The following is a 23,853-nucleotide window of genomic DNA, read 5'->3' on the forward strand; positions in this document are numbered from 1 at the left end:
TTAAGATATGAGTATTCATATTGAACTTGTTGTTTGGGTTCAGTGATTGTTTTGCTGGTTTATTTTTTTATTAGTTTATATACATAATAGTTAATAATAATTAGTTAATTTTATTAAGTGGCTTCCTAGTAATGAACAATTCACAGTAGTGAATACATTTTTTGAATCGAAACAAAAAAACTATCAATAATATTAAAATTGATGTAAAAAAATCGATTCAATGAATCTACTCAGAAGTGGGTAGGTATATAACGAAAACAAATAAAATTATGATGCCGTGATATTATTAGACGTCGGGCGATTATCGGTTGTCGGGTTGTGAATAGTATATTTCTTCTATAAATGTAAACATGATTAATACGTTTGAAGGTGAACACTTAAGACTTAATTACTGATTACTGAGTCTAAAATAAAATCGGGTGGTATCATCTATTTGACTATTCCCGAAATAAATCTTTCACCAAAAAGATCGGATCCAAATATCGATTAATCGGATAAAAAATAGATTCAGGTCACTTTATAGCGCTTTATAGTAGATTTGTTTTTTTAAAATAATTTGTTCATATCGTTCGATCCTCCTATGTTACGAGGTTAACTATGAGATATTAACCAATTTCCACCTAATAGTATATTGTGAGCCAAAAGCTGAAGAACACTGTTATTCTGTAAATTGGAAACAATAAATAACAAGTTAAAAATACTTAAAATGTTAATTTGAGATAAAACTGAATATTTCAAATTGCTAAAAGTGTATACATTTAATCGCCCTTCCCCACTCCTTGGAATCTCAGGTTTAGATGCTAGTATAGTACTTTTTACTCACACGGTATTAATAAGAATTAGTTATACAGATAATGTTAAAAAAAATCAACAAGTTTGCATGCTTTTTTTACCGATTTACGAAATTTGTGAAATTTGCAACTCCCTTGAAGAATTTGAACAGTAAACATTAATTAGAGAAAAATACTTGAACGTTCAAAACTTTGTTTCCTTTGTTAATAAATATATAATTTGTAATTTTAAATAATTGTTAAAAATAAAACATACGTATTTGTAATTAACATTTTGATACACTTTGCGATAATATAAAGTTTAAATTGAATTTACCATATTATAACTTACGGAATATGGAGTTTTCTTAAAAATTAAAATACTTATACTGGTTATAGGAATTGTGAAACTATTAATATCGTATTAATAAAATGTAATTGAAGCATTAAAACATTCATCGCACTTTTACTAGGTAGTTTATTCGAGTGGATGATATTATATTCTTTATAAATTATTCATCGAATTAATAAATTGGTTTTGAACAGTATTCTCATTAAAACGATATGAGTAGGTTCTTAAATTTGGGGGATATGTTGTCTCTGTCTAACTTACCTATAACAGGAAATTTATGTAGAGATTTTACTAATCAGATTCCATTTTCTGTTGTTAGTTTTAATATTAGAGCGAATTGAACCAACTTTAAGATAAGATTAAATGTGTTAACACATTTTTTTACCATATTTAAACTTTTAAGCGATTTATGAGCATTTAAATTTTCAATATATTACATAATTATAGTTTATAACTTGAAATTGAAGTGTTCACTCGTAAAAAACATAGATAATGTTCTTATCTTTCATTTTAAGTATGATAGTATAGGTCAATTTACTCTTAATATTAAAGCTATTAATCCAAAATTGGTTCTGCTGAAAGCAAATTTGGTATATTGTTTGTTTGTTTGCAAGACGGTAACATCAAATGCGGGTGTCACATGCTCTTAAGCAATCTGGAGTACTATAATATTTGAGATTTGAAGTTCTTAGTATAAATAAATGTCGATTTACCTTTTTTGAGATATAATTCAAATTTAATTCAACAGTTCAATTTGTGTCAAAAAAAAAAAAAATTATTATTATTATTAAAATTCTATTCCATAACGAAATTATCAAAGTTTAATAATCTTAACAATCTCTATAAAATGTCTTAAAAATTTGAATTGTCAGTATTTAAATCCTGATTGTATAAAGAATCAAATCTCTGTTCCAAAGTGAATTTACGCATTTACATTGTTTGTTCAATTTAGAAACATAATAATCTTATTTCGTAATTTTTTTTAAACTAATAACCTTAGTAATTGATGTACCAAGAATAATAATTTAAAAAATGTGTGTACCTACTTCCGATGTATTTTTCAGTCATTACACGTCGATAAAATCATAAATTAAGTACAGATCATCACTGAGTACAAATTTAAGAATTGGTAACGCACTATTTGTTTCCTCTATTTGAGTCATACGCACCATATACAATTTGACTTCAGTAGAACCAGATTCTTGTTGTTATATTAAGTATTAGAGTCTTAATATAAAACTTCAAGTTCAAACCATTATCTGTGTATGTTGGCTTTTTTATGATATTACGATTTAAAGCGAGGTTTTTAAATCGTAATATTTTACATACTCATTTAACTTGTAAAAAAGAGAAAAAATCTAACTTTTCAACATAGTTAATGTTCTAAACTTTAAGTTTGATAATAGGTAAATCCACTTTTAATACTAATGCTACATTAACACAAGCTCAGTTCAGCTAAACGTAAACGTGCTATATGGCGCGTTGGTCAGCGAGAGAAAACGTTGTACTGACATAATCTTAAACTCTTTATTTTATAACATAAAGGTATATCCAAACGATTATGACTAATTGTATTATGCTATTTCTTCTTGAATTTTTCAATTAAATTGTTTGCAATTTTTCTAAAAACTCAGAGTCACTCATCTGTTGTATAGCAGGCGTCGAGTATATACATTGTCATTGAGTAGATCACTGTAATGGATGTATTAATATTGGGTGAATTCAATGACAAATATGAAATAATTGTATATGATTAATAACGATTTCGATTGGAAACGGTAATTTAGACTAAAATTATGTTTACAAAATGATTCGGAATTTTGATATTTTAAATTCGAATTCTTAAAAAAAAATTGTGACTTTTTTCATATTATCAATTGCTGTAAAAAAATGCACAAGGAACCTTGTCTTAAATATTCAAGAACTTTAACTCACTAACAAAAATTTGATCATATCTAAGTCGAATGTAAACTAAAAAAAGTCTAAGATTTGAATTGTCTATAAATGTTTAATTCGAAACAAAATATTTTGAAAGCGCATAGGTACCTATATACAACATTTTTTGAACACTTTAAGTGTACTGTTATTTTTTATTAGAACTACAACAAAAACAGATTTTGCCATAATATTTCCATTTAAATTTTTTTTTGTTTTTCATGTTTATTTTGAACAATACTGAGACTTTTCTACGTTTGATCCAAATTAACTTCAATTTTCTACCAGAAACGGTAGAAACCTCTCTCGATATTGAAGATCACAGCAATTTTTCTATTATAAAACTTCATTGTAAGACCAGTACATTCATCTCGGTTGTTTTGCTCAGAATCTAATTTAAAATATTAACTTTACCATTGAATAGTATCATTTTACCGCATCCATCTGCGTATATCTAAAGCTAGTGCTACTCTGATAATATCGACCATCTACCCTTATAAATTGGGTTCTATAGGATACAATATGAAAATACGCCATGTCTAAAAACTTGGCAATATTATTTTTTTGGCGTCTTTTAAATTAATTTAATAGGCTTACAAAAATATTTTGGTATTGATCTACAATCTTATAGAAAAATAGATAATAAGTGTAAAATTGAAAATATTGTTTCGTATCACTCAGTTTAATATATACTTTTATTATTTACAGAGTATAGACTCGCCACCAGCAGAGCCATCAGAAGTTGAAGTCCCCCATCATTGGGTAATATTTTACTATTAGTTCATTGTTTTATTATTTTTAGTCTGTGTTTTGATACAAAAACTAAAAAAATTGAAAATGTAGGATAATACTTTTGGTATATGGTACCTATAATCTATATAATATAGTATAATATAATTTGTTTCTTAGAGTCCCAACTTTCAATACACATTTTTGATATACCTGGTCTTGCAACTTTAATTTAAGATAACTTTTGAGGTTTATTATTATTTTTTAGTGGCTTAAAGAATTATACTCTGCACATGTATGCACGCATGCATGTAGTGTGCTATTGTGTGTTATTGTAGAATTGATCACAGTTTTTTCTAGTGTTATTCTTTTAAATCTTGCGAAGTTATCGGATTAGTTATTAATTATAATTATAGTAATAACTTATATTATGTAGGTATACATTTATATATATTTTTAATTAGTAGAAGTTAGAAATTAATTTATAAGCTATATTTTATTTTTTATTTTTCAATATTAAAAAAAATATTTTTTAAAAATTAAAAATTAAAAATTAACTTATATTTTATTTTTTGAAATTATTAACAATTAATTTTAGAAATTGAACAGTATTATACATTTCTAATAAATAAAAAATATACAAAGACATATTTTTTGCTTTAAGTTATACTTATTTGATCCATTGCCCATTGGTAAGTAATGTTTACCGTGTATGGTTCTTCATATTTAACTCCAACAAAGAAAACTAAAAACACTTGTTTTTATTTATACAGCTTAACAAGCACGTACTCTTAGCAATTCCTTTGTTCTAGTTTTTAACATGTCAATAAATTAAATATCCGCAATAATGTGTAATTTAAATGTATATTGGTTCAATAGGTACAACTTAGAAAATAAAGCTTCCAATACCAACGTTTTTGGTAAAAACAATTTAATCGTTCTTTAATTTTTGTAGAAAATTTTGGTAAATTTTTTATACCTCTCATTAAATAAAATATGTTTCATTACAATTTGTCTAAGATATTACATGTACGTAAAATTAGTCTTAAATTAGAATTAGAAACAATTACATTTATGTATGTGTTTATAAATCATAAGCTATAGCTATAAATAAATTGTACGAATACAAAATAATATTTACTAAGTTCGAGAATCGAAAAATATTTTGGCCGAATCTCGGATTTATCCATTATATTTTTATTTATAATGTATTCTGTACATTCATTATTGCTTTATCTAATTACCTATTTAAATCCCTATATATTTAAAACTCAATATTAAAATTGTATGTTATCAATGATCATTACCTAATAACGTAATATATAATTTATTGATTAAAATTGGTGCAAGATTTGGTATACGAGAATTATAAACGAAGCCTATACATATTATTTGTTGTATGTGAATAATTTTTTGTTAAAATTTGATAAAACGTTATTAATTTGGAGTGCCTAGTTATTATACATAATATTATATAAATAATAATGCTCTATTCGATATTTATTACTTGTGAATAAGATTTTCATTGAGATAGAAAATTAATTCAACTTTAATTTGAATGTGTTCAGATTTAAGATACCTTAGTAATTATTTATTTTGAATAAGTATTTAGATGTCCAGTATATCCATAGCAAAATTATTTACAATTCTATAATTAATACAGTATACATTATTTAATTTATAACCAATAATTATTTGCATTATACGTTGGTTACTATTAGTACATATAGTACGTATATGATGATTTTTAAGTACGTTGGTTGAGTGAGATCCAGGTTCATAAAAACCAACGCCGGACTGAATATTATTTATGGAATTTGTATGATGCTGCGTAACAAATGTTGATTTTTAATGTTATTTAGTAACCTTTTTTTTCATAAATATTGTATAGAATTTGGTCCCCTTATTCTTTTTGTGCACGGGTTTACCAAAACGTTCCATTTTTTTGTCGGTCTTTGAAGCGTGCTCTCACGTATGTTCGCTTTTCGGCCTCCGCGGCGATGGGGTAGTGCAATATTATTATTATATACGTGTGTAGCAGTAATATAATTTTTGTAGCGCAGCAAGAAAGGACCAGTAGTTCAATAGTTAGAAACATCTGGCAAAGTGGCATCCGATGTAGGTAGGATACACCGTGGCAGCATACAGTGTTCGGTTGTAACTATTCAGACAACACCGCCGTCATGGTGCGTCTACCACTTTCCTCCTGCTCATGCTGGCCCATGACCAATGCCTTGAACGACAAGGGCTCTTTAGTTTTAATGAATGAAATCTTAATTTTTAACGGCACACCCATTTCACGATGACTTGATGAAATAAGTTTTTGTATAATAATTTCGTTAATCTTGGAAGAAAAGTATGGTTACTATAAGTAGGAAATTAATGAAAAGAGTCTTTTGTTTTACGAATTAAAAGTAATTTGTATTAAAGATACTGTTTTAATAGAAAAATCATTGTTTTTTAAAAACATTGAATCCGTTGTGATAAAACAGACATTACGCATGTATACGTACGTAATCATACATATATAGGTATACTAGGTGAGGTTTAATATACTATATATATGTATATTGACATATTTTTATTATAGAATATGAATAAAATAACAATAATTATCATTAAACACAATAAATATTAATTTGTCGATTCTAGGCTATTACCTATTGAAAGGGTTATATATTTGTAGTTTGTAGTAACTTGGTATTTATTTATTTGTAAAAGCGTTTGGTTTTGTCTATAATTATTAAAAAATGTTTAAACAATTTACTAACAGTATGATATTATTCAGTTGAACGTTACATAAAATAGACGTAAAAAGCTTTTATCTTTGAAATCTAGTTTTTGTTTAATAGGGTAAGGAACCCTTGTAAAATTATGTAAGACGAACCTTCATATTATGATGCAGGATATGAGGATCTTGAATATCTGATTTCTACATTAACCATACCATCGAGGGGGATAGTGTTATAATGCCTATACTTGGTTGCCAATGTCTGCTATTAAATTTCATCCCCGTTGTCTGCTTAGAAAATACGTATACGGCTTTAAAATGCATACCATATTTTATATACGAATAGCGTAATGCAGATTTGTATCATCTTCAAATAGTTCATCATGCTGATTAGGTTATTTTAAGTATATACCTAGCTTAATTTTCATTGCAAATTAGCATCGTGTCAGTGTAAGATCGAAATACACAATTGAAGTCATACCATTGAAAAAAAAAATGTATTTTATGTAAGACGCAAGTGTATACTTGTTACTATATAACTATGTAATTACAAAAGATCGAAATTTAATAGTATTAAGTGAACCTAGCTTTTATAGTAGTTATAATATTCTTTGGTCTGTTTAGTATTTTAAACTTGCAATTTTATAATTTACTGCCGAGTATGGTGGTATTGGTTGAAATTAAGTTATAATATTTTAACAAATATTAATTCATCTCAATACGGTTGAACGGTTGATTAACAATAGATCCTAATGACATAAAGTAGATGAATTCAATTCCGAGATAGACGTTCAGTATTTCATATATGAAACAATAAATTGTGTTCGTATAACGCTGTCCGGCAAAACGACGAACGGTGCCGCAGAAATATTGTCTTTTATAATTCATAGGATAGGACGACGGTTATCTGTATGTATTCGTTTTTACTTGTGACTTACGGCGCCGTGCGTGTGTGTGTGTGTGTGTGTGTGTGTGATATTAATCGAAACGTTTACACGGTGTTTGAAATATAAAAAAAACGTATTCATTAAACGCGTTATTGTTCGGGAGAAAAAAAAATAGTTAGGTACGACGATGATTGTGTCGTGTCGTGTATATTGTTACGATGAGACCCGCGCGTACATACTACATAAAATACATTATGTATTAGTATTATTATATCTATGGTGTATTTTTTTTTATCCCGCGGCAGTTCTGCTGCAGCAGCAGCAGCGGCGGCGGCGGCAAGCGCAGAGCTAAGAGGAGATGGTTGGCAGCAGTGTTGCGCGAGGGGTCTGTACACACGATCGTCGTATTACTTTAGTGCATATCCTCTGCGTATTACTATATAAACGCACGTCGCATGGAATATATATATTTATATATATTATATACACTCGCCATATGCCCGATGTATATAATATATATATATACACACACACACTTATATATACATACATAGTGGTATAGTTTATGCGGCGGCGATGGCATAGGCAGGTGGTAGTGCGGCGGCGGCGGCTTAGAGGTGGTGGCGTATACATACATATATATATATATATAATATACGAAGCATACGCACACGCACACGTTTGCGCGCGCGCTCGTATCGCATCGTGTGTTCGTACGTAGAGCCTGTTGCTCCTTCGCCGTAACAGCGCGGCCCGCGTTTCAGTGTAACGGCGGCTTTCCGTGACAATGGACACGATGCCGGAGCCGTCCTCCTAGTCCCCGCCCAGCAGTGCGTGGCTTCGCGCGGTGAGTGAGAGCGAGTGAGAGACATTCAATAGAGACGCAGACGGGGAGACCTCTCGTACGTCGTCGTCACGTGCTGCGTGCGTTGTTTCCGTCGTCGTCGTGCCGCCGCTGTGTCCGTGTGTCGTTTCGCGCGCGCGCGCGCGTGTGTGTGTGTGTGTGAGTGTATCTGACGTGTGCGTGCGCGTGTGTACCGCACAGCGACCATCTGTGCGCGCCCCGTCGTCGACATCATCGTCGTGTAGCGTATTTCGCTTGTGACGGGGGAACAGAAAAAAATTCGGCCCAAGAGGGTGGTGTTGAATAGGCAGGCGGCGTAGGAGGAGTAGGGTGACCGTCGTGTACGATTTTCGTAGTACCATATTATAATATTATATAGTACGATCACCACCTCGACCGCCGGAGTGAAGATCATCGCCAGCCGCCGGCATGCACCACTACCGTACCAGAGAAGACGAGACGCCCTGCGGGGGCGACCCGTATTTTTATCTCAGGCTTTCGGCCGGCGCGGCCCCCTACAGCCCCATCAAACTCGAAGTGGACGTGAAACCAGAACCCCACATGACGCCCGTGGACTGCTTGCAACACGGTTCCCCACCGGTTGACTCAGGTTCCACGGTGATGGATACCGCCGGCGGTTGCGGTAACGCCACCGCCGTGGCAGACATCGGTGATTGTGGCGGCGGCGTTATCGTGGGCGGCGGTATCGGTGTCCGTTGCAAAGACGAAGGGGGCGCAACCGGAATCGGTCTGCTGGCTCTCACGCAGCTCGACGGTTACGGCGGCTACAACAATAAGTCGTACTGTCACGCCGACGGCGGCGCGGTCGACTTGCAGCTGCAGCATGACCGCGTCGGCGACGACGACGTCGACAAAGAGCACTGCAAATATTCGTACGGTCGACTGATATACTCATCGCCCGATGATGATAGTATTATAAAACATCAGGTATATTCGAAATTATCTTCACTTCTCTATATTTATATATTTATAATGTGGAGGAGGTACACGGAATGATGCCGTCGTGAATAATATTATAACAATTACATTATTATATTCTTGTATCGACCGCTGTCTGCTTTATGCACTAGCTGCATCATAATATTCGAGCTTTCTGCGCATAATTTATTGTACCTGTATAGTATATATGTAATAAGTTTATTATGCTTTTCGAATGTCATATTATCTGTGGTTCAAAATATCAACTTTATAATATAATACATCAGCTCCTATTTAGAAGAGAACCTCACTCTTTTTCTGCATACTCGGCAGCTTTTTAGCTTTTTCTACAGTCAAGCTTATAGTTTCTGGATGTGAGAAGTTTTATAATCAGTTCTTGGAAAATTCCACTCATTTCAATAAGCTTCACTATTATTTCACTACATTTGCATTTTCGTACTGCACACGAGACACAACAATAGAGGTTCCTTATATAATGATTCCTTTGTGGTATAATAGCCGAGTTCGAACAATTTTAAGCGTGTTTGTAAAAATAGAGCTTATAACATCACGACTATAATTATCTTGACTTTATAATAATATGTCGACTGCCGTTTGCGTTGTTTTCGTCTGAATAAAAGTCTTTGATTCGAATTATGTTTTATTATTCGACGTTTTAAAATGTTTTTGATTTAATAAAATAATATAAGTTTACATTGTTCTTTGGTTATTGTATATTTGTATATTTAGCTAAAGTTGTACACTTTAGAGATTATCTCCAGAATAATACAATGTAAATATAAATAAAGTTCATTGCATCGTTGTATTTAGTTTAAATTACAAATCATTAAGATAAAATTACACTTTAAAAAAATACGTATGCTCTAATCAATTTTCTATTTCACTAATTTTATAGGCCCGGGTGAACTTAACCTATCATTCTTTTTTATCACTGCTCCACTATAATACATATATATATATATATACATACGTATATATTATAAATATCTACTATGTATATATTTAATTTAAATTATGTTGATGGCGATTTGAACTTGTTTTGCCATTTATTTAAATATTATAAACACCAATTTATTATAATGGCATGTTATAATTTCCATGTACTGAGGTGTATGACCCCTATCATCCGATGTAACTGGTAAAGGATTTGGAACGTCTTGGAATGACTGGGTGTCCGTGATATTCTATATCTATATTATGTTAATAAAATAACTAAATTTTGTAAATTCGAACAAAACAACCATTTTTAGTCCTTACATACGGAAAATGCACGTAATAAAGGTTTATTCGATTACGTTCAAATATTTTTTGTACCTATGTAGAATATAATTTATTGAAATGGAATGAAATTAAAAATGCTTGGCCTGGTTAGAAAAGTTTTGTAACGTTTTATCGAATTTACACTAGGCAGCAGCAGTTACACTGTATGAAGTAGCTATAAGTAGGTCTTTATTGTTGATTATATTATTTTGTAAGGTGAACCAAACCAGTTGGCAGATGTTATAAAACACACCTGCCTGCATCCTCACAACAATGGTCTCCTACTCACCGCACCTCTAAAGTATAGCTTGATTCTTTTTTTCTCCCGTTTTGTCTGTCTAAGCCAACTTAAAATTAATAAATTTCACATTTTCGTTTTACGCTCATGTCATGATTATTATGTATAATACGTAGTATGTACACAATATATTCCATTAGTTTGTTAAACAAATTTGATTAGATTATTACCTATTGCAATTTTCAATGTATTACGAGCTTAAATTAAAAACTTGTTTGAATAGTTACCTATCTGAATAATATATACCTAGTTGAAATTCAGTTATTCTATAGACGATTTGATTTTTAGACTATTAATCACTGTTCTAATGATTGTATTTCATAGTAAAAATTTAATTCTACTTTTAATACTCACGATGTATTTATTGTTCGAATAATCAGGAGCGAGTATACGCATGGGGAGCATAACCCCCCCTCTGAATCCATAATAATTATTAATTATATTATTTTGACACTGTTTATTTTTCTATGTTAGTTAATTATATTATATTATTATATATATTATATACGTCATATGCACTCCTGAATGCCTTCCAACGAATTGAAATGCTGAATCTATACGTCTGCGTATAAAAGTGATCACTTTGTTAAATTGCCAAAACGAAGTTATTAATGTCGGACATGATTAAATTTTGACTATCTCTATCATTATTGATCATAATCAACTAACAAAAACTGGAGAATTTGCTTTGCTGTATAGTAGATTTTGAGTGTACCTCATCATTGGGTGAGTTGTTGTAAACAATGTGATAAATTTTAATTCTACAATAAATTATTACATAGGTACAAAAAACGATTCTGAGTAGAGGGTGGTCCTTATTTCTAAGGATATATTTTACTATCAATTATTATAATATTGTTATAGGTAGGTATCATATATTATTGTTATTATAATGTATAAGACATAAGTCAATACAGAACGCGTAGAACGGTATATGATTAGGTTTGTAGTATAAGTTGCTTAAAATAATAATAATATATGTAATACTGAACATTTTTAAGTCTCCAAGCTTAATATGTGTTGTGTTGTTAATCGTTATTGTTCGGATAAAATATATCCAATTTTGTCAAAATCAAAACTTCAGATGTTTATACCAAAAAATTGTGCCTACCTGTGTATTTTTAATATTTTTAATTAGTAATTACAACTTATGAGAAATCGTGTCATAAATTTTCTAGGATTTTGAATATGTAGAATAATTTTTCAACATTTATAGAAAAATAAAACCTAAAAAATACTAACATTTAAAATGCTTATAAATAGGTTAAAATTAGTCTAAATATTTGATTATTTAAGAAATATAGAGGAATGTTTAATGTTCTTGCGACTAATATATTTTGAAAAATAAGGAATAACATAATAACTAAAATCGTTTGAAGGTAAATCGTTATTGCCTGTACGTTTTGCATAAATAAGTAGATGTACCTACTGCAATATCATCAAAATTCAAATTGCAAATACTTGTAAAAAAAGCTATTTGGCTATATTTTTGATATTTTTAAAAGTTGTAACAACAATTTACGACGAACCTTTTATTAAATTTTTAAGTAATTTAACCCAAAACAATTAATTGACCACCGCCATTTAATATTATTACCATCATATTAAAATAGTTAAAACTTAAACTCTGTTTTTATCTATAGGTAGATGTAGAACCAGGCTAGGAAAATCTTGATGTAAAAAATAATAATACCTAATAGTACCTAATAGTACCTAATAACTAAAAACAAAATAATCGATATTTCCGAATAAATGCATAAAAAAAATAACAATATATTATAACAAAAACATAAAATCAATTTTGACGTATTTCGGGATTATTGAATTTACTTTTAATGTGCGCATTTAATAAATTCAATTTCATTAAACCAAAATAATTGAATTTTAAAACTTAATTAAATAAAATTAATTCCTTGAAATTACAAAAAGTTGTTGTTATTGATAGTATGATTGATTTTATTTTTAATTTTGTCGTGTTTCGCACAGTGTCGCGTGTCTGTGTTTGGTTTCAGCCTCTAGGCCACGAACCTTCGGTCGAAGCCCTTATTGTAAGTCAATGTCTTCGGAACCCCTATAATTGCTCATGGAAATAATGTTTGTAGTGTAAATCCGTAGTATAATAATTTGTTTGTGTATTGAAAGCAGTGAAGGGAATCATATAGCCAATACATTAAAAAACACTTATCTGTTTCGCAAGTGAAAGACAAAGATAATATTGATGTGTTGTATTTTTAAATGTGTATTTAGTTCAAAAATATATCTATAATAACGACTTCAGATATGATATATTTTGTTTATTTAATTTTAACTTAGTATTAATATACTTATTTTATATTAATAAATGCATACTGCAATAAATACGTGTTGTAACAATTTCGCAATACTCATCATAATATCATCTCAACGTCACATTAAATATTTTCTTTTGCAGTTGTATGCTTGTACCACGATTCACGATAGCCGTATATACAATCTATATATATACAATCTATCTTAATCAATTCTATCTAGTTTTTTTTTGTTTTGGCAATGAACATGTCGAAATTATTAAATTCATAGCTATTAATTTTGTGCAAAAATATTTATGGACTAATGGTGTTGGAGGGTTCTTGGCTCTGGAATATATTGTGTATATTAACATAATTTATTAATTATATACTCTCAATGACTTGAAGTAAATTATATTAAATGGATCACTCTGTGAATATCCTTATTTTTTACTAATCTAAATATTTTTGAAATTATTTTGAAGGGTTTTAAATATTTATATTTATATTTTTAAAGAGTACAACACAAATACGAGCTTAATCACACAATATAACTAAATATTTTATAAATTGGAAAATTAAATTTGAATGTATTATGTATATATGGTCTTATGTATGGTCATATAGACTAATGATCGATTTGAGTCCCTACTATAGTCACTATAATATCATGTTATGCCTTAACTATAAATTTAAATAGTTTAGTAAAACTAAAGGTAATCCTCTGTAAAAAAGAACTTTTCATGTTCAAACAAAATGGTACTTATGTACTATTGCTTTGATATGGAGCTTAAAATTTGAATACTCATAATTATAATTTAATTATTTAGCAATATCTTAAAAAGTTTAAATGATATTAAAAAATATATTTTATATACCTACTTAATACTTACACAGATATAAAATTTGATCAGAATATACAATATAGTAAAGAAATAATAGAATAAAATATAAGCATATATAGTTGAATCCATATAGAATTTTATTTAGACTTAAAATGAATGGGCTTACATATCTTCCCCTTAACACTTTCTATAATAAGAACTATTCCGAATCAACTTTGTGGATTCCACTATGCATATACGGCATATGATTTATGTTATTATATACTATTTTAATATTATATAAAAACAATTTAACTATTTAATATTTATTAAGATTAGGTATTAAAATGTTTTACAATATTATAATCGAATATTATAAAAAAATATGAAATAAATTGTATTGTAAAATTAAAAGTATAGTAGGTCGATAATTTACCATTAACTAAATAATATTTTTTATTTTAAAACAGTGTATTATTTATTTAATTTTCTTAAAATCTGTACACAACTGCAATTGCTGTTGACCAAGTACCGGTCTTGGGTAATGAAGTATACGTAGGTATGCAGTATGCTCTATCGCCCTGATTAGTTCAGTTAGGTTTAATTTTGCGTTATTGTAGTGAACCTATTATTTTTATTTTTCCACATACCTTTCTATAATTGTTTTATTAAATAGGTACCTAACTAAAAACTGAATGTCAAATTAAGATTAATTGGCTACTTATTTATCAATAAATCGCATTCCGTTGACAATTTTAATAAATTGTATTCCGAATTGCGGGAATTAAAAAATCAATAACATTTATATCTAAAACAGTTTATGGCACATTAGCAAGCAGCGTACATGTGAATCGTTGTTTTTAAATCATAAAACACGTCCATTTTTTTATTTATTAAAATAATATGTACACTAATTAATACTTCGTTATACCATCGAATTTTATTTCGATTTTGTTCATTTAATTGACCGGAACAAGTTTTGATTATCGTAGTCCATATAGATCACATATTATGTTAGCCTTAAATAATGACTCTTACAAGTTTATATTTGTTCCTAATGTTATTCTTATTTACCATTTTTAATCGTATATACATATAATCGCGTAGGGTAATGAACCAAAACGTTGTATATAACGTATTATGTTCGTTTCTAAAAGCCTTTCATTGTTATTGGAAAAAAAATTGAAACGTAGAGTTTTTTTTTTTACAAGTTTAAACAAAATATATATAATACTCAATGTAATTAAGTTCATTAATTTGTTGCGTGACACAATATTCATTGTTTGTTACCATTTGAATGCAATCTGTTAATATTTTGGTATTGTGACAGTGAAAAAAAGAAGGAATTAAACGAGTAGAAAACAAGTTTCCATAAAAGAGCTGTGTAGTGTGTACATACGTACGACAATATAATATATTATATCGTTCAATATGTCTTTATTATACTAGTTCTTTATGTTCTTGTTTTCATCATTCATTAGAAAAAGAAATAATCCATTCACGTAAGTCTCCTTGAAGATGCATCTGCCATTGTGGTTATTTTTAACGCATTCAGGGATTCCGTTTCTGTGTATTGTATATAATAATATATACTCTTAAGTATGTTATAAGGTCAATCAATGCAAAGAATTGCATTGCGAAATAATTTTCCATTGTCCGAATGAAAATTTTTTAAATTTTTTCTCGTCACCATCAACCTTGTATATTTTATTGTGTTGTTACTTATTTATTGTATAGATGTTTTTGCGGCGTTAGCAAAATTATTATCATATTAGTATCTTATGTTGTGTGTGCGTGTTTCAAAAAATGAAATATCAATTCAGAGTCTTAAATTATAGATTATCTTACCATAGTCGATAATTTAAATCGTGTAATAATTAATATTATTTTCGGTGTTTGAAAAATACATATGTACAATAATATTGTATCTTAAATTATGATGGTACTATTTTTTAGACATTATAATTGCGTTAACATAATATTGTGCTATCGTTCAATGTATATACTATATAATTTAATTCTACAGCCTAATGGTTAATTACTTCAAGAAAGTTATCAATCAACTTTTTAAATTTTATCTTAGTAATAGTTGAACACGCTGTTTAACTGCATTTATTCATTTATGTTTTAATTCAAAAATTAATTCAGATGGAACCCGTATAAATTGTTCCTAGATACAAATTTGTTTTAAGCACTTCCCTACCCTCCTAATCTACAACACTGCTGTTCCTTTTTTAGATAATTATTTAATAACTTCTTGTTTTTTTTATGCTTAGAACTAATATGTAACTAGTTTTAAAGTTAATGGGTGTTAAAATTAGAAACCTCATTGTATCATATAACCAATACCTAAATAATCGAACTAATATTTTGTGTTACTTGCTACCATTACTATATTTAAATATAATTTTTTTAAATAAACTAAAAATTGTATAATGTTCCGTGATGGTTTTATTTCGGTGTGAATTAGATAAATATTGATAAATATTATGAAAAGAAAGCGAAGGCTTTTACATCTAGTTTCAACGTTTTTTTTTTTAAGTTCCATTGTTGATTTAAGAAGAGGAGGAAGTCGGGTATAATTTTTTTCATGGCATAAAATGCTATACATTTTTTTATCTCAAATTAGTACCTACTATTTAAAATTTAATAACAAACTTTATTAGGTACTTTATTCTACTTAGATTATGTGGATTAATTATGAACAATAGGTATATTAGAACTTATTTCTGTCGGTCATATAAACATGAATATTATTTAATAATCATAGTTTTTATCATATAGCAATAATAAATTAAATAGACTATAAACATTAATTTTAATTTCTGTACCATAATTAAAATATTAAAAGGTTTTATTTGTTTTTTCCTAACAATAGATGTTTTTAATTATTTTTTTTTATAAAATTCTATATTTTTTAATATCTGAGATATTCTATTTTATTATTACTATTTACAATACGTCAGTATAATATGTTTCGTTTCATTTAATACAAATAATTATTATCCAAATATGAATACATCAAGACAAATAAATTATATCGTTATTATCTAAGTTGCAATGCTGTTGTCAGCATTTGTTTGTTAAATTTATAGCGATAGGCCAGTACATTGAAATCATTTAAAGTTTTATTAGTGTTATACTATTCTTAATATGTGTGCAAGTGCATTCACAAATAAAAATGAAATGTTTTTTTTACCTGGAAGATTTACGACCTCCCATGGGTGCGTTAAACTTTTAATCTTCCTGATCTCTATTTAAACACTATCGTGACGAAATTATAACATTACAACACTTTTTTATACAATATTTAACACGTAATATTAGATACTGGGATCGGACAAGAGGGAATGAAGACAAACACAATATTATAGATAGAGCCATAAAGCCAAAGCTCATATGTCACATGATTTACATTTATCTGTTTCGCGTATATTAGCTATAGCTATATTATACGCTCCGCACTTTTTATTTCGAATAAACTGCGTGACAATTCTGCAGTGGGGATATTATAGTAAAAACTTTAATAAAGGATATCCCTAATCCTGTACAATTTACGTAAGAGTCTTCAAAATTCAAATATTTATAATGTATGTTACACAGTGGCCTCAAATTAATCATGTTTAAATATATTATACACATACTCATTACTCATACGTTTCGAATTTAGTTTTAAGAAGATGCAATAAATGTATATTTGTATTGGCCTAAACAAGTGTAGTATGGCAAAATCGGTTTTCACAAACTTTCAATGTAACGTGCAAGTCTTAAGTTATAATTGATTAGGACATAATATTATGGACAGTGGACATGTGTTATAAATTTTAAAGTAGAACATTGTTATAACGTCGAATAAGTAACATTTAAAGTGTTTATAAAAGTAATTCAAAATAAAATGTTGTCGCGCACTGCATAGTCTTATAAGCAATCAAACTGGGCGATTTAATCCAGTTAGATTAAGTCATGAGTTTATCCCCTATAATTTAAAGATAAAAACTGTTCGGCAGTTCTATTTTTTTGTGTCAGCCGAACTCGTGGGAAGTGAAGTTACAAACAATTTTAACGCATTTATGACCGCACACTTTAAATACATAGCGCATACAAAAATAGGGACGGGTAATCACACCCACGAGAACCAATTCTAATGATTTTAATTTGTAAGTTAGGCGATAGAAAATAGAAATTCCTATGGTAAAAACAAAGTTTATCAAATTATATTACAAGACAGTGTTGTAGCAAGAATATTTTTTTGGGGGAAGGGGGCACTGCATTTAGAAATGTTAGCATATGCCATAATACGCTTATTACTTATCGGATATTAGATTTTTTTATGAAAAGGTTATTGGTAATACAGCTATTTGCTATTATAGTCATACAGAACACTGAGATTATATGTTAAACATATAGCCGTGTGATCCACAGTAAAAATATTCTGTTGTATATAATAGTAGATTCTGCAATATAATTACCCACGATATTAGTATAACACCATACGAAATTTAAAAATTATAATACACGGTTTTCTTATTTAACACCGGTGCTAGCATAAATAATATAAGAATAAATATAAATTCACATATTATCTATTATCATAATCTTCAGTCAATTGTAAGGTTAGGTTTATACACAAAATAAACCTTTTATAAATTCAAATTAATTATCATAGCTTCACTTTGTATACCTATTAAATCAATAATATTTGGTACTTATTTCTGTATACAATACTAATCAATCTAATATGAGGAGGATTTGCCCTTATTGCCTTCTCCCCGTAGCTATGACATTAGAACATGGTAGTTTTGAATTTTTGAATGAACTACCTAACCGCAATTAAAAGCATTCTGGCTCGTGTCGACTATAATATTTTTAAGCCCTCTATGGAGTATTGAGTCCCTTATAGCAAGAACGGCACAGAAGACAGAACGAAACAACTTCGATATCACTGTATACTAAATACCTTTATACTAAGTATAATAATATGTTATGTGTACCTATACACTGTTTTTACCGTGCTGCATAGAACGATTGGGTGGTTTAACAAAAAAGATAACCGTAGTCAGAGTCCGCCTGGTCACGATTCAAAAGTATTGTCATGCGGTTTTGTTGGGTATTTTTTATAGAATTAATGATTTCGTATCCTTATTAAAAGGCAATTAAAAAACAAAACTTTTAATGTAATTATTTAGTTGTTTCGTTTGTATAATATCATATTTTATATAAGTGTAGTTTTTCTCGAGGCCACGGAGAATAATCCTATAAATAGTCATGTGATAAAATGCCGATAACGATAATGCTCTCGAGTCTCGACTGTATGTATATAGGTACGTACTTACGTGTCTCGTACCTATTACGAGTGCACTGCAATTTCACTTCAACAAAACAAATTTATGTCTGCTGGATGGTGGACTGGTGCTGCGGTGGCGAGGAAAACGTACCCCTCGTCGTGTGGGCAGTGGTGTGTACTCGCGAGACAAGTCTCATTAAAAGTTTACCAGTATATCACCGTCAACATACATATTGTATAAATACTGCCGTATAGTATTCGTATTATGCAAGCAGTATTTTTTCCCCTTAGGTATTATTATTATTGTGTATGCGTACAGGAAATCGGACTGCCGGGGATTATGTATTTTTTTTCGTGGCACCTCGATAATGGTTAAATCGTAAAACGCAGTTTTTTAATCGTATTTTTACAATTGGAAAGTTCAAATTTGACTGAGTGTAATAAATTTTTTTTCTTCCAAAACGCTTCGCTGATTTTCCATCCGACACATTAAGCGAATGCTAACCATACAGGTCTTTTTACCGATAACTACCCACGGCTAATACGGTCGTTTAATTGAATCGCTCGATCTTACGCCGCCGTCCGCACTTTTATCAACATAATAATAATTATTTCCGAAATTGCGCATACGTTTTATGGTGACTTGCTGCTGACATTTTTGGATTTTAGCCTTGTGTATTTTTCAAGGTTGTGTTCGGCGGTATTCGTTCCGTTTTCCCGTGTATACCATATAACGTTCGCTGTGCCTATATTTTTCTCGATCAGTCTATAAGTAGTCGATGTATTATAATTGAGCAGGTAATAATCGAAACTTTAAAACCACAGCCTTGAAAATAGAATAATATGTTTCTGGCCTCCGTCCGAACCGTAAGTGACCAAGTCAGAGACAGACCCGCGGATAATTGTCCACTCGGTGTAACTACACCAATATAATTGTTGATAATAGTGTTAGGTATAAATTTATATTACACATTATTGGTATTACAGTATTAGTGTATGGTACATAAAATATTAAAATGTAAATTTTTCAATCTCTATTTGCTATTGTCGACTACCATATCGATTCATCTTGACCCTTTGCAAATATATTATGTTTATGGTTGGTTTCAAAATCATCCCTGTAATATTTTTAATAATAAGTGTAGGTTATCTATAGTCCATACTTAACACTATAATCACACTAAATATTGTTTGTGAAAATAGACTATTCTTCTTTATTAATAATTTTCCTAGTAAAATGTTATTAGTTTTTTGTACTTATCATTATTTCTTACTAAATCTCGACTTGAATATTTATGTTTCAGTATGGTGGTGATGAATTTACACCAGACCCAGCTAGATTTGCTGCTCAAAAACCAGGTTCATCTGTGTACAATGCTGATTCTTATTACTTGGGTAATTAGTGTAATTTAAATAAATGAAAAATATTTTTTAAAAATTCTAATTTCATTGTTTAATAATTTTTTTTTTGTACAAACATCTATGATCTTTAGACGGCACAGGAAATAATAGCGATGTTTGGACAACTAGTGCTACTGCTCAACTTCAGTCTCCTACAACGTATACAACATATACCAACCCACCCAATTCGTTGCTGACCACGTCTCCAAACATGACGCCAAACAATTTTCCGCCAACAAATACTATGCTAACACCAGAAAATTTGGTGAGAATATATAATTTATTTTTAGTCACTTATAAGGGCTGAAGCTAACATTTTAAATTAAATTTGGAATAATTCTAATTTAACGGGAGGTCATTTGAGCTTTATTAATGTGTATATTGCGGCAAACTACACTGTACAAACAAATTCCCCTTCAATGGTAACATCGAGTTAATACATAAAAAAATCAACATTCATAAAATATGTAGGTACAATATTCAGATCTTGTTATATGTAGCCCTTCTTATTTAATATTATGTTGTATGTGGTAAAATCGTATTCAAATTGTTAACTTTTGTTTTTAAAAATTTTCTTTTAACTAAATTCCAATTTTTAGTAAATTTATCTTCAATAAAGAAAAATTGAATAATAGTTTATTTTAGTTTATTTTTTAATAGTTTATTAATTTTTAAATTTAGAGATTTTCTGATAAATATTCTTAGTTAAATCACTTTAATGTATTCTAATTTAAAATTAATTTACATTTTAAAAACCTAATACTCATAGGGACGTAACAATTTTGTTATTTCTTAATATTTTACGGTCAAAATAAAAACTTAATTATTTAACGGAATATAATAATAATAATTTATTATATTTGTGTATTTTTTTTCGCATTTGACTTGAACAATTTTATTTTGATCATATTGTTAATAATTAAAAAGCTGGGAACACTTTATTAAAATGTTAAATTTAATATTATTTTAGATAATTATATAATATAATTATAGCCTGACAAAAACATTAATAATTCATAAATAGGTAACATTTTTTTATTACATAAATTATTGAACTATATTCTTATAATAAAAATATATTTTCTCATTTGTACTTTAAAATGTTAACATTTATTTATCAACTTCATATTTTAGTTCTTAAGGTTACCTATAATAATTTATTTTTGTGTTTATACTACACAAAAGCATATTATGCAGATTTCAATGTTTAAATACCAACTTTAAATTAGCATTAGCATAGAATATTACAAGGTTTTAAACTGTAGCTTTATGAAACAAAAAAAAAGACAATTTAGTTTATAATAATGCATGACTAAAATAGTTGGTTTTGAAAACTAATGAAATTGTTGTAATTTCAAACTGGCAATTAAAGTATCTATGTGAAATCCTCAATTCTAAATTAAATTATACAATTTTGTTGTAAACAATTTTTGTATACTAGTTTATATTTATTAAAAATAAACCTCTCCACATATCCATCAAAAGCTCTCTCACTCTTCCTATTTTATTTTAAAAAAATTAATATTTTACTACTTAGATTTGAATATAGAATATTATTTAAGATTTTAAATGAAACATAATTATTTTTGTATTTATTAAAAAAATCTCAGTTTTTCCAAAATGTATTCTTAAATTTAATACAATATTTTTAATAGTCACATAATATAATACATGACAAGTATGTATTTATTTGTAAGGATGGGTACATAATCTAAGAAAATACTTTATATTACCATGATATTTTTATTCTATTCCAGTACTTTTACATAAAATTGAGAGACAATTTAATTTAATTATTTTTAAAATAACTTTGATATTGGTATTTTTAATGGGACTCATTAAAAATATATTACCTTTTTTTTATCTTATAATTTTTTTACACTTTTTTAAGCTAAAATTAAATTTGATCTTAAACAATTGTCATCTTTTATTTGAATATACTTATAATTTTTAATAACTTATAGTTATATTTAATTTACTTGACCTCATTAGTTTAAGAGAATAAATTATATTTCAATTTTACTATTTATCACAATATCTTATAATTTTTAAATAAATATTATAATAACAGTTCAATAATTGTTTTGTATTAAATAATGTAAATGAGCTATATTTATTTTTTCTTTAATTGTTAAAATTTTCTATTTTTATTTTTATTTTTTTTATACATCTGAGTCATAAGTTTGGTGATAATAAATGTTTATTTTTCACAGGGCTTTAATACTATTGGTCCAAATGCTAGTATACCTCCTAGTGGTGTTTCACCTGCTACAGATGGCCTAGGCACTTCCCCTCTACCACCTATGTCAAGTTTGCGTGGAGCTCCTCCTTCTGCTCCAAGTCCAATTGCAGTAACCCCTAGCTCAATGATGTACCCAGGACATAACAGTCCCACTATTCAAACTCCCGGGGATACACTTGTCAAAACTTTAGCATCAGTACGATAAATTTATTTATTTATTTGCTTTATTTGAATATACATAATTAACCTACATTTATATAATATATATACGCTGGGATATTATTAAGGTATGCTTAAATAGTTACCATTGAAGGATTTTTGTTGCTTTTATTAACAAATAACACTAACAAGAATCATAGCGATTCACTAAACATTTCTTATAACTGTTAGGTTTAGAAGTATGTTTTTCTTTGTTGTGAAAAATACCTGAATCCTATCCTTGTCATTTTATACAACCCTAGCGGTACGATTACAGTATTCTGGACCTACGTCAGTGGTTAAGAATTATTTCAAAATTAATTTGTTAAATAAAAAAAAAATTCGATTTCTTAAAATACAACAATGTGTTGTAGATATATCCCACTGACCAGAGTGTCAGCAGTTACAGTTCAAATCCATCTACACCTGTAAGTTCACCACCACCTTTGGCACCTTTAGCGCCTGCAAACAGTGCCGGATCTTGGACCCCTGGCGTAGTACCACCTCATCCTGGATCTCCTCATTTTCCTACTGACCATCGCACTATTCATTTGGTATGTAATATTCTAACATTTCTAACTTTTAAGTATAATAGCTACAATTAGTACTAACATAAATTGCTTGAATGTGGGTTGGTGTAAATTCTTGTATTATTTCTGTTTCTGTAATTTGTTTTTACAAGTAAATTTTTTGTTTGTATTATAGGGTAGTCGTATGGAAGAAAGACTGGACGATGCCATAAATGTTTTACGAAATCATGCCGAAAGTCAGGCTTTAAGTTTAGCTGGTGTTCAACATTCCGCTTCAGGCATTGTACCATTGTATCATCAACATTTAGTAAGTTACAATGTTTTTAAGTTTTTTTTTTCTT

General features: G+C 28.9%; 1 protein-coding gene across 9 annotated transcripts in view; it reads left to right on the forward strand.

Moving 5' to 3' along the window:
- Positions 1-23,853, forward strand: part of LOC111039264 (transcription factor 12) — a 30,546-nt gene that overhangs the window by 2,790 nt on the left and 3,903 nt on the right. For 2 of the 9 annotated variants that reach the window (XM_022322731.1, XM_022322747.1), the window contains 6 exons: positions 3,766-3,819; positions 20,446-20,536; positions 20,635-20,807; positions 22,756-22,980; positions 23,357-23,536; positions 23,688-23,819. In XM_022322731.1, coding sequence (XP_022178423.1) covers positions 3,766-3,819; positions 20,446-20,536; positions 20,635-20,807; positions 22,756-22,980; positions 23,357-23,536; positions 23,688-23,819 — 855 coding nt within the window. Of the gene's footprint in view, positions 1-3,765; positions 3,820-8,160; positions 9,197-20,445; positions 20,537-20,634; positions 20,808-22,755; positions 22,981-23,356; positions 23,537-23,687; positions 23,820-23,853 lie in introns of those variants that run through there. The other 7 variants (XM_022322688.1, XM_022322698.1, XM_022322707.1 and 4 more) reach the window with 6 other exon arrangements.

Source organism: Myzus persicae, unplaced genomic scaffold, assembly GCF_001856785.1.
Source record: "Myzus persicae strain clone G006 unplaced genomic scaffold, MPER_G0061.0, whole genome shotgun sequence".
NCBI classification, from domain to species: Eukaryota; Metazoa; Arthropoda; class Insecta; order Hemiptera; family Aphididae; genus Myzus; species Myzus persicae.